The sequence below is a fragment of the Stegostoma tigrinum genome, chromosome 11, assembly GCF_030684315.1.
Source record: "Stegostoma tigrinum isolate sSteTig4 chromosome 11, sSteTig4.hap1, whole genome shotgun sequence".
Classification (NCBI taxonomy): Eukaryota; Metazoa; Chordata; class Chondrichthyes; order Orectolobiformes; family Stegostomatidae; genus Stegostoma; species Stegostoma tigrinum.
Genome location: NC_081364.1, coordinates 19,469,848 through 19,482,248, shown reverse-complemented (window position 1 = coordinate 19,482,248; position 12,401 = coordinate 19,469,848). Strand labels below are relative to the sequence as shown.

At 40.3% G+C, this 12,401-nt stretch overlaps 1 protein-coding gene across 3 annotated transcripts in view; it reads right to left on the bottom strand.

Moving 5' to 3' along the window:
- The window catches only part of LOC125460232 (inter-alpha-trypsin inhibitor heavy chain H3-like), a 39,523-nt gene extending 36,781 nt beyond the window's left edge, over positions 1 to 2,742 (bottom strand). The window contains exons 1-3 of one of the 3 annotated variants that reach the window (XM_048547431.2): positions 1,229 to 1,790; positions 839 to 968; positions 6 to 721 (exon numbers count right to left, since the gene is read on the bottom strand). In XM_048547431.2, coding sequence (XP_048403388.1) covers positions 6 to 65 — 60 coding nt within the window. In that variant the 5' untranslated portion in view covers positions 66 to 721; positions 839 to 968; positions 1,229 to 1,790. Of the gene's footprint in view, positions 1 to 5; positions 722 to 838; positions 1,791 to 2,231; positions 2,286 to 2,393 lie in introns of those variants that run through there. The other 2 variants (XM_048547429.2, XM_059649810.1) reach the window with 2 other exon arrangements.
- Between the last annotated feature and the right edge of the window lie 9,659 nt (positions 2,743 to 12,401).

Here is a 12,401-nt window from a genome sequence, read left to right as displayed (position 1 = left end):
CTTACACAGAGTTGAAGATCATAGGTAGGGTGGAAGATGAGGAGCTGGGCGTTTCTGGGCTGCATACCCTCCAATTTTTTTCTCTTCTGTGCTCATCTCTGAGTCTGTGTTTTCTTTTCTATTCATTTTTTTTGGGATGTGAGCATCACTGGCTAGGCCAGCATTTCTTGCCCATCCCTAGTTGCCCTTGAGAAGGTGGTGGTGAGCTGCCTTCTTGAATGGCCGCAGTCCTTCTGCTGTGGGTCGACCCAAATTTCTATTAGGATTGTGAGCCAATGACTTCCGGAATGGATGTCTAGAACTGTCCATGAAGACTGACATAAGAGTGTTGGAGGTAACATAGAATTGATAAGTTAATGGACTCCTTCAACTTCTGATTCGCTTTACCAAGCATCTCAAACAAATCTACCTGCTGCTTCTGTATCTGCTTTCGTATTTGCATGAAGTTATTAATGGCTGACATGTGACGCTATACTGCCTGAGGCTGAGTGGGTGTTTGGTCCATGGCAGCAAATGTGCTCATCAGAATGTGTTCCCAAGTGTACTCCAGATAAACTACCCAATGAGGTGAAATAATCAGAGTTGGCAGAGGGTGCAGAAAACAGTCTTGCTGGTGTATCCTTTGAGGGGTCTGTGTCTTCTTCCTCAGAGCCAGAGGAGGAGCTGATATCCACAGGGGCCATTTTCATACTAGCAGAGGGTGTCCTGATGCCACAGGTATCTGTACAAGACAAGAGAGGGAAAGTGTTGGCAAAAACAGTGGTCTTATGCATCTTCAGATTATGTTCATAGAGGGCGGTAACAGAAAAGCATCACAGCATAGCACAATGCAGCTTACTTGGTTGCCAGGCCATGGGGGTGTCAGGTTTTGGTCATGGTCCTTTCCCATAAGCTCAAGGATTTTCTGCTTGTGTGGGATGAGGAGTCAAATGTCTTACCCCTTTCAGCCCTATTATGAGCTTTTTCTCCTGCAATGAGGCAAGGGACTGAGTGAGATAAAAGTGACCGACAGAGTTCTTAGTGATGATACAGGTACAGAAAAGGTGTCTGTGAGTACAAAGGACAAAATAGCGATAGTAGTTTGGCAGAAATAGGATGGGTCAGAGCCACTGAGGGAAGATGCTGCAAGCAACAGTGAGAGTGATAAACCATGAGCTATGATAGGAGGTGGGTACAGTAGTAAGATTAAAATGGATGTGAGACAGAAGAAAGAAGAGGTGGCACTTACCCTTGTGGAGTGCAGAAGATCATTAACCTCCTTGCCATATTGCTGCACCTTCCTATAGACTGTAGACATCACACTGACCAAGATGGCTACTTCTGTACAGGCTGACAGCATCCGATGCCATGATCTCCTTTGATGGTCGTGGGGAAGTAGGGCGCCCATCAGGACCTCCAAGGCCTCTCTAGACAAAGTTGGGGGCCAACTTCCCTTTCTCAGCCATGTCGTTTAAAATTGCACGGTGACAAGTTAACGGAAGTCCCTAACTAGCAGTGTTTGAAACCGTTGGAGTTTAAACCATAACTTGAATGCCAGAGGGTCCCAGAACCAGAGCCCCTAGATCACTGCTGACCGGAGAATTGCGCTGAGCTGCACTCTGGAAACTGGATGTATAATTAATGAGGGCAGCAGCAGAGAATCGCGTGAGAAAAGTTATTAAGGCGCACGGAACGAAATGCTGTATGAACCCCCCTTATCAAACAGTTGGCCAAACACGAGAACGTTTCTTGCTATTTTACATTCAATCACCAGCTTCTTGACGATCCTTTGCCGAATTCATTTACTACAACTGATAATAAAAGCACTTACTGCTAAACCTGTACAAGAACATCATAATAATTGATCCTTTCGTGTAGAGATCGACCTCTATGCATTGACAGCTGATCAATCGAGAACAAAACAAAATAACTCAACGAATTGAAGAAGTACCCAACGTTAAATCAAATTCGATGCAAGACATTGACTACTCAACTAAAACCTAACGAGGATTAATTTATATTGCCTTTGTTTAAACATTCTTATTTGCATTGGGGAGTAATTGGTGAGAACGTCGTTTCAGTCAAAGCTTGCGAAGCTTGTAAATCACAGTGGGTGAGGATAACTGTTAAAACTGTCTCAGATGTTAAGCATGTGATCAATAGCCAATCCTTTTATATTTTACTTGAAACAACATTTCGCAACTGATTAAATGCACATTTTGTTCCACATGCACGGACTCGTTATTGACAACCTTCAGGGTTCTTCCGGCTGGTTTCTGATCATTTGACCAAGAGCTCGCAAGTCTCTGTTTGGATAAAAAAAACCCAGCGAATTAAAAAAGTTATTACAAATATTTCGAAGCGTAAACAATTTAAATAGTAAATTAGCAGATAAACTTGTAATAAACTATTACCTTCTGCTGGAGTGATTCCATTATTATGTAATCAGAGGATACTAACGCAGGGATAGAAATCAGAAAAAGGTAGGGCAGCACTGTTTTCATTTTGCACGATGCTATTCTGACAATCGAACTATGAGGAACGAGGTTTTATTCTGAGTTCTGCAAATTGACCCTACACCTAATTGCCGCAAAATTGTTGAAAGCAAAGGTTTTCTTCGAGACACACACAGCGAACTCGGGTTCGGAGACAGATCAGGAGTGAGCGAATTGTCTTTGTCACGGAGCGCACAAGTTTTGACTTGGCTCAGTCGCTCTTTGCCTGCAGATCTTCAGCACCAGCTTGTTTACAACATTCCTGGGGAATGGGGGGCGGGGCGAACTGGGGGGGGGCGGAGACCGCGTTGCGTACAGGGGCGGAGTCTGCGTTTGTGGGCGGAGTCTGTATTTGTGGGCGATCCAGCGGGCGGGGGCGGGGCGAAGACCGTTTCGGGGCGGCGGTGGCCTTGTGGTAATATGGTTGGACTGTTAATCCCGGACCCAGATAACGTCTGAGGACTCGGGTTTGAATCCTGACCACGGCATTTGGTGGAATGTGGATTCAACAAAATATCTGGAATTGAAAATCTAATAATGACCGGGAATCCATCGATTGTCAGGTTTATTAGTGCCATCTTACCTTACCTGGTCAGGCCTGCATGTGACTGAATTGCCCTCCGCAATTAGGGATGGGCAGTAAATGCTGCCTGGTGAGCGATGCCTTTGTCTCATTAATGAATTTAAAAAAACCGTGCTGGGAACTGGGGATTGTATACCTGGCAGACTAAAAAAGTGACATCTTCGGCGGCCACATTAATTAAAGATGGTGCGAGTCCTTCAGGTTGTGGTCCGGGCACCCTGAGGTCAGAGAAGAGAGGCTGTGTTCCTCTTGATGCAATGCTGGTGGGGCGTCAAGCATGGCAGGAGCAATATTCAAGTTATTTGTGTTTTTTCAATAATATAAATAAATTATATGCAACTTTACTACTTGGGTGGTGCATACACACCACACACATTGTAGGGTTTAATGCTTGGTCTTAGAGAAGCATTATGTATTGTATTTTCTATCAGTTGATACCTAAGAAATTTATTTTTTTACCTTCGTAGGAAGCAAAGAGGCTGAAAACAAAATAAAATAAAAATCCAAGTTCCATACAATATCATTCCCTGTCAAAACAAACAGAAATTGCTGCAAAAGTTCAGCAGGTCTGGCAGCATCTGTGAAGGGAAATCAAAGTTAACATTTCAGATCAAGGGACCCTTCCTCAGAAGTTCAGATAAGCCAAATTTTATCCCCAAAATTATTTAAACACTGTCATTTTAGTCCAGTTTGAACTTTATGAGGTTGGAGCCATGGGTGGAAGTGTACATAATACTTCCAAAGTGATGCTTTGTTCTAAATATTGTCAACAGCTTGCAGTGGTTGGTACATAAAAAACAAAAGAACCATGGATACTGTAAATCAGAAAGATTTCTCGTGTTTCTCTGAGTCTGATTTCTCATCACAGATGCTGCTAGACCCGCTGAGATTTTCCAGCAATTTTTGTTTTTGTTTCTGATTTACAACATTCACGGTTCTTTGTTTTTTTTTATTTAGGCGTTGACAGTATATAGGTGTTCTGATTTAGGGCACAATATCACCTTGGAAGTACACCCCCATCCATGACTTCAACATCATAAAATTCAAACTGGATTAAAGACGATTATGTTTAAAGAATTTTGGAGCTAGGGACTGGCACCCTTGCTCTACAAAAATTGGGTGCCTGTATCACTTCCATTGTTCCTTACAACATTGGATTGCCAATATTGATTGCAAGTGAGTGCTTTGTGCAACTCTATCATACAATAGACATCATCAGTGGGTTGCTGTAAACTCAATTGAAATAGCTTCTATAGCATTATCCTACAAGACTATCGTATGTCTTAATCTATTCTACCCAAAAAGATTTATTGAGTCAAGTGAGGGGAAGGGATGATGTGCAGACAGCCGTATGTATAGCTGAATCGTCATAAGGCTTGGAAGAATAATCTCTCATGGATGGCAATGTGATGCAGATGTCTTCATATCCTCCATAAAGTAGCATGGAATTGGTGCAAGAACATTGTGGCAGCTGGAAATGCTCTGAATGTGTTTATGCATGTCTCAGCCGCATGGCATGTCTGAAGCATAGATAGTGAACTATGATTGAAATAGCTAATTTAGCTTCTTTTCTTTGTTTCTTGTGGTGTTCAAATTTAAGAATGACTCGTAGCAGAGATCTATTTTCAAACCAGATCAAAGTTGAATTCATTGTACGGTTGACAATACAATACACAGGAACAATGCACAAGAACAGGTCAAACCTGCACAGATTCCTCATCCTTATTTAGCCTGAAGTGGTTCAAGAAGTAGCTCATCACCACCTTCTAACAAGCAACTAGGGACAGCTGGTCCATCTATCAATACTCACATCCAAGAAATGAATATTGTTGTAAGTTACTGAGTAAAAACATGACACTGTTATTAGATAAAATTAGATAAAATGCAGATACAAAGAAAACTAAGTACAAATAGACGTAATTTAAAGATGAAAGTCAATCAAATGATTTTACACTGTAGAAAACAGAGTTGATGCGGACTTAAAAGCTAAAGAGTATCACCTGAGAAAGCAGGGTAAAGCCTAATACAGGTGAAATGATTTTGGGGAAGCTTATGACAATATTACATTCAAAGGGTTTTGCACGTGCTCCAGGAGAAAAGAGTCTCCTCATTTAACTGTCTTTCATCAATTGTGGAAGTGAAGTAATGACAGGAACGTAGATTTATCATCAGGAATGTGTAAGACAAATATAACTGAATAAGGCTTTATAAGGTATAAGCTGAATAAAACTGCGAAGTAGAGTGAGACAGTGAAATTAACAGAATTGAAGTAAGAAATTAAGTATGTCAATCAATCTACAGTTGTAGGCAAACTAGTGGAACTTAGCATGGTTAAGAGATAGTGGAAGTGCTAATTCTGTGGGTGAAGATATGGGGTGTTCTATTCTGATTGCATGATAACTTGTGGAGGGAGCAGTGAGGAGGACATACATACAGTGGGAAGTCAACCTATGAAGATCCAATTTTTGGTCATATATTATTTGACAACAGTTTCAGAGAGTTTAGTAAGGTAACAATTTGATGCTTGGGAAAGAGTAATTATTACCACATAATATAATATTTTGAATATAAAAGCTGTGGAAAATGGTTGCCCAAATAAAGAAATGCAGACGAGATAGATTCTGTCAACTGAAATGTTGCAAACATGAAATTTAGTACTGTATCAGCCTAGTTGTTTAAAACCATTTAACATATGCTTACCTATTAGGCAAACTGGCATTGTTTGATTTGCTACTAAAAATGGCTACAACCTTTTGAGTTTGTGATGTCAACTTTGTGCCCTTTCTGAACTGCAGTTTAAATAGCAGTCTGTAAAAGTTTATATTAATGGAACCACTAGGGTGAAATTCAGTCAATATAATTGAGTTAAGCTTTCATTTTCCCTTTGTTTTATCTTTTCCCCTATCAGGATAGTTCTGAGTATGTAAGAAATAAGAACATAAGGAGACCATTCAGCCCTTGGAGGCCACTTTGCCATTCAATGAGATAATGGCTCATCTTCTATCTCAGTACAATTTTACTGCACCATCACTGGCGAGGGAAGAATATGAATCAAAGTGCTTCCTCTCAGGGCCTGACTGAGCAGGCAGAGACATAAAATAGTCCGTTTCACGCTCATGATTCAGGAGAATATAAACTGCTCAAATAGGAATGCATATTTGTCTCATTGTTGTGGATGTGAGATTTTATAAAATGATTATGTTGAGACTATCTTTTTAACTCTAGATTAAATAGTGTAATTGGCTTTGAATTCTGCACGACAACAAAGATGAGTAGCTTCGTTATTATATTTAAACCTTTGGCAAATATCTGGAGCTTGGGTTGTGGGTGGGGTTGTTGACTTGCTCACTGAACTGGCTTGTTCTCATTCAGCTGTTTTGACGCCATGCTAGGTTATAATAATGATAGTAGGTTATTATGTGGACAGAGTCTCAATGAGATTTGACAGAAACAAAGTGCAAGATATCCATAAATGACAAGTTAGATAAAAGTAGCTTAACTAACTGTGGACAGATCTTCAAACTTTAAGTTTTTGGACAGAAAAGAGAGGGAGAGAAGTAGAAGTTTCAGTTCAATTTTCTGACATGGTATGATATGAATTTCAAAAGCCCTGAATAACTACTTTTTGGAGTTGACTAATCAATATAGAAAGAATCCTTCTTGGATTATTTTAGGTTTAATTAGTTATTTACAGGCTGTTTAATCAGGGCATGGCTGGCCTATACATTCAGCTGGATAAATTAAGTGCCCCTTCATGTGTGTTGTGTTTATCGTGCATGTGCAACTGTAGATATAAAAAAAGTCTATTGTGTCATTATCCCCACAGAAACTGGTAATCTTAAACAAGAAATCTGAATTTTCAATGATCAATTCAAAGGAATTGCACAGCACATTTGCAACTTTAAAGACTCTTACTGTAGCAAGCTGGAGTGGAAGCAAGTCATTTTCAGTTCTCACAAAGTGCATGAATGTGGTCAGCAAAGAGAAGAAGCTGAGAGTTCTCTGCGAATTACCAGACAGATTGCAGAGGAATGTCTGTTGTTGAAAGGAATGCTCCCTAACCTATTTGCCCGGTTAAGACCAAGAGGAAAATTTGCCAGAAATGACATGAAGGTGTTTCCTCTGGTAGCACTATGACTTGAGGGCACAGCCTCAGAGACGAGATGAGACGAGCTTTAGAACTTTAGAACTGAGATGAGGAGGAATTTCATTGCCTCAGATTATTGTGGAGCCCAAGTCATTAATTGTATTTAAGACAGCAATAGGTAGGTTTGTGATTTGTTAGAGGATCAAGGATTATGGGGAGATGGCAGGAGAATGGGGTTGGGAAACATCAGCAACAATCAAATGGCAGATCAGACTCGATGGGCTGAATAGCTGAATTCTGCTCCTACATCTTATGGATGGTTGCTGGTTGGTTTGGATGTTTTCTTAACATATCTTTCAGTGTTCATTTGAATTTACAATTTGACAAAATCGGGAGAATGAGTACATTGAAGGCTGGGAACGACTGAATTTCTGACTTCCTCAGGCACTTTCTGAGAATTGAGGATGACTTGCTTCCACTCCAGCTTGTTACAGTAAGAGTCTTCAAAGTTGCAATTGGACTGTTCACTTCCTTTAAATTGATCATTGAAAATTCAGATTTCTTGTTTAAGATTATCAGTTTCTGTGGGGATAATGACACAATTGACTTTTCAATATTTACAGTTGCCCAGGCAAGATAAATGCAACACATATGAAGGAGCACTTAATGTGTCCAGCTGAATGTATAGACTAGCCATGTCCTGATTAACAGCCTGTAAATGACTGAGTAAACACAAATTAATCCAAGAAGGATTATTTCTATTTCGATTAGTCAATGCCAAAAATAGTTATTCAGGGCTTTAGAAATTCATATGATACCATATCAGTAAATTGAACATATTAACCCTCAGAAGCAAAATTGGGTAGACTGAAAATCATTTGTACATTATACATTGTAATGAAGTTCAAACCAGGAATCTGGTTCTTGTTTACCGCAAAGAAAAGTTTCTGTGGTTTCAATTCCACTTCTCGTCATTGAGCACGACTGTCCCCAACATTGGCCTTGGAGCAAGAGGCTTAGATAGGACAGAATTTGTTAAGTGCATCCAGGAGAGTTTCTTGCAACAGTGTGTGGATAGTCAAACTGGAGCAGGGTCACGCTGGACCTTGTATTTGCAAATGAGCCTGCCCAGGTGACTGACCTTTCAGTGGGAGAGCATTTTGGAAACAGTGATCACAACTGCTTAAGTTTTAAGAAAGCTATGAACAAAGAAAAGTCAGGACCTTGTGGGAAGGTACTAAATTGGGGGAAGGCAAATTATATCAGTATTAGGCAGGAGCTAGGCAGTATTATTGGGAGGAGCTATCATCAGGCAAGTCCACATTTGACATGTGGGAATTATTTAAAGACCTGCTGGGAGAGGTCAGGACCAACATGTTCCAGTATGGAGAAAGGACAAGAATGGCAAGGTAAGGGATCCTTGGATAATGAGGAAAGTTATGAATTTAGTCAAGAGGAAAAAAGAAGCAGACATAAGGTTTAGGATGCTAAAATTGGACAGGACCCATGAAGAATATAAAGAAAGTAAGAAAGAACTCAAACAGGGGATTAGGAGAGCACAAAGGGACCATGAAATGGCCTTGGCAAGTCAGGTTAAAGAGAATCCCAAGACATTCTATACATATATTAAAAACAATAGGATAACTAGGGAGAAGGTAGGGCCACTCAAGGATAAGGGAGGGAACTTATCCTTGGAGGCAGAGATTGTAGGTGAAATCCTAAATGAGTATTCTGCATTAGTATTCACCCAGGAGAAGGATGTGGAGGATAGTGATAGTTGTGAGGAGCATACCAATATGCCACAGTATTTTGAGATCAAGAAAGACGTGATGTTGGGTCTCTTGATGGTAAGTCCCAGGGCCCAATGTCATGTACCCCAGGTTGTAGAGAGAGAGAGAAGATAGGTGATTGCTGTGGCCTTAACCAAGATCTTTGTATCCTCATTACCCACTGGAGATGTCCTGGAGGGTTTGTGAGTGGCTAATGTTGTTCCTGTGTATAAGAAGGGAAACAGGAAGAATTGAGGAAACTATAGACTAGTGTGTTTCACATTGGTGGTTGTGAAACTTTTGGAGAGGATTAGGAGTAAGAATAGGATTTACATGCCTTTGGAAAGCATGGCCTAGTTAAGGAAAGTCAACGTGGCTTTGTGCAGGGCAGGTCATGTCTTACTAACATGGGTGAATTTTTCAAGGAGGTGATGAAGGTGATTGATGAGGGTAGAGCAGTGGATTTTAGTAAGACTTTCAACAAGGTCCCTTATGGTAGGCCCATCCAGAAGATGGATGGGATCCAAGGGGATCTGGCCACATGAATTCAGAATTGACTTGCTTATAGAGGACAGAGAATCGTGGTGGAAATTTGTTTTCAGGCTGGAGGTCTGTGACAAGTGGTGTTTTGCAGTGATCCTATTGGGACTTCTACTGTTTGTGATATTTATATAGATATATATAAATGACTTGGATGAAAATGTAGATGGGTGGGTTAGTAAGTTTGCAGACGATACAAAGATCAGTGGAGTGGATAGTATAGAAGGTTGTCAAAGGATACAGCGGGATATAGATCACTTGCAGTTATTAGTGGAAAAATGGCATATGGAGTTTAATCCTTGTAAGTGTGAGGTGATGCACTTTGGGAGATCAAGTGTTAAAGAAAAGTATATGGTTAATGGCAGGACCCTGAACAACATTGATGTACAGAGGGATCCCTGAAAGTAGCCATGCAAGTGGATAGGACGGTAAGGAAGGTGTTATAGCATGCTTGACTTGGGAAATTGAGTACAAGAGTTCAGGATGTCATGTTGCAGCTTTATAAGACTTTGGTTAGGCCACACTTAGGTTATTGTGTTCAACTCTGGTCACCACGTTACATGAAGAATGTCGAGACTTTGGAGAGGCCTGGATTAGAGAATATGAACTGTGAAGAGAGGCTAGAAAAATGCCGGTTGTTTTCTCTGGAGTGGAGGAGGCTGAGAGGAGACTTGATAGAAGCCTATAAAATTATGAGATGCATAGAAAGGGTTGACGGTCAGAATCCTATTCAAAGAGTTGAAATGTCTAAAGTCAGCAGCATGCATTTAAGATGAGAGGGAGAAAGTTCAAAGGAGACGTGAGAGGCAAGTCTTTTAACACAGAGAGCAGTAGGAGTGTGGCACATACCGCCAGGGGTAGTGCTGGAGGCAGATATCATCGGGGCATTTAAGAGGCTTTTAAATAAGTACATGAGTATGCTCTGAATGGAGGGAAATTGACCAAGGGCAGGCAGAAGGGATTAGTTTAATTTAGCATCATTTTCAGCACCAAATTATGGGTCGAAGGCCTGTTTCTGTGCTGTACATTTCTATGTTCTATGTTCCATTCCATTTTGACCCAAAAATACTGAAGAAACAAGACTAAATATTCAAATCAGGATAGTGAGCAGCTTGGAGGGGAACTTTGGAGTTGGCTGTGTTCCTATATATCTGCTGTCCGTGTCCCTCTAGATGGTGGTGGTTGTGGATTTGGAAGGAGCTTTGCTGAACTTTTACAGTGCATCTGGTGGATGTACTCATGCTTCTCCTTAGCATCGGTTTTGGAGGGAGTGAATATCTATAGAAGTGGTGTATACACACACGTTGGAAGTTTGAAAGCTTTACAAACTAAAAACCACATCTGCTAGGCTGGCTAGTTGCCCTAAAATGAAACCTTGCTTCTCATGCTGAGAGAAAAATTCTCTCTTCTGAACGGAATTGCTGATTTTTCTGAATTAAAATTCAAAGTCCAACCAATGGCCTTCATAAACTCAACAGTATAAACATTACAACCATTAACACCACAGGAGTCTTGCCGAGCTCTTGATCAGATTGCATGTCTTCCCGTCCTCCACTTTTAAATTAAATACCTTCACACTGAAACCACATAGCTTCATCTGTTTTAAAATTCCAAATTCCCAAAGAATAATAAGATATACTGGTATGTGCATCTTTTATCACAACATTCACAAAAAAAGTTGTTAATTCTGTTACAAAAGACCCTGTCTGATTCAGTTCTGAGTGGTTTTTAAAAATAAAGCTTTGATACACATTGATGTGAGTTGAGATGTCCAACAATGTTATGTTAAAGGACTCGGGCCTGAATTTAGGGGAGATACCAGAGTTTGGGGTGGGGGTAGAGGGTGAAAGGGAAATGGAAGAATTGGGCCTGGGACCAACCTGATTCCCAGCATGGGGAAAATTGTTTCCAATTTATTTAGCAGGGCAAACACAATGTGATGCTGAAAGCAATTTGATCTGCTAGCCTCTGATTTGAAAGCAGCTGTCAAGGCTGGAATTTCTGCCCTGTGGGAGACGTGATCACTCGAGAGACCCAACACTAGCAGTTAAATGCTTTAGGGTACTTAAGTAGTATCAGACCTCCCCAAGAACGCATACTTTTCACTGGTTTTCCAATGGTTAGGGGGATATGTATTTCTGGTACTGAATTCTACCCAGTACAGTTTCCATCATGAAATCTGAAATGATGATACTTGATGACTTCTTTACAGATTATTGTTAAGTTGAACAGACTTCCAGCTGTGGAGAGTACACTGTAATGCCAGGTAAAAGGGGTGGCAAGGGACAAGTCATACTCTTATACAATTTGGCTACCTTTACTGTATTAATGTGTAACAATATGCCCCATGTTTGAGGTGGATACATCATGAGTTGGTCTTCCTGGCTGCAATCTTTTTGTAAAAGTTTTGTTTATGGTACTGTAATGATCTTTATCTAATTTTCTGTATGTCTCCATATTTTTGAATGCTTTAGCTATACACATGGATGTGTTACTTTAGGAATGGCATACTTTGTATCAAGTCTCAACTTGTTCACACAACAAAAAATTAACCATGTTATTCATATCTGTCTTGATAATTTCAAGATAGTTTCAATATCTTGATAGCCATCTAGAACATTAAAAACCTTAGATACATGATTTGGTAAGAATTACTATGACTAAAAATTCACTTACTCCTCAGTGCAATTACCCAATCTTGTACTGATATGTTTATTGGATAATTAGTATGTGAATGTGGGGTGAATAGAAAGTTTTCAAGTGACATGAAGATTGCTAGATGGTTAATAGTGAGTAAGAAGTTTTTAGCTTATCGCAGATATAGATGAGTTGATCAGATGTGCAGATCTGTGGCAAATGGAATTTGATCCTGAAAAGTGTGAGGTGATGCACTTTGGAAGAAGTAACAAGACAAGGGAATACTCAATGAATGGCAGGACACTAGGAAA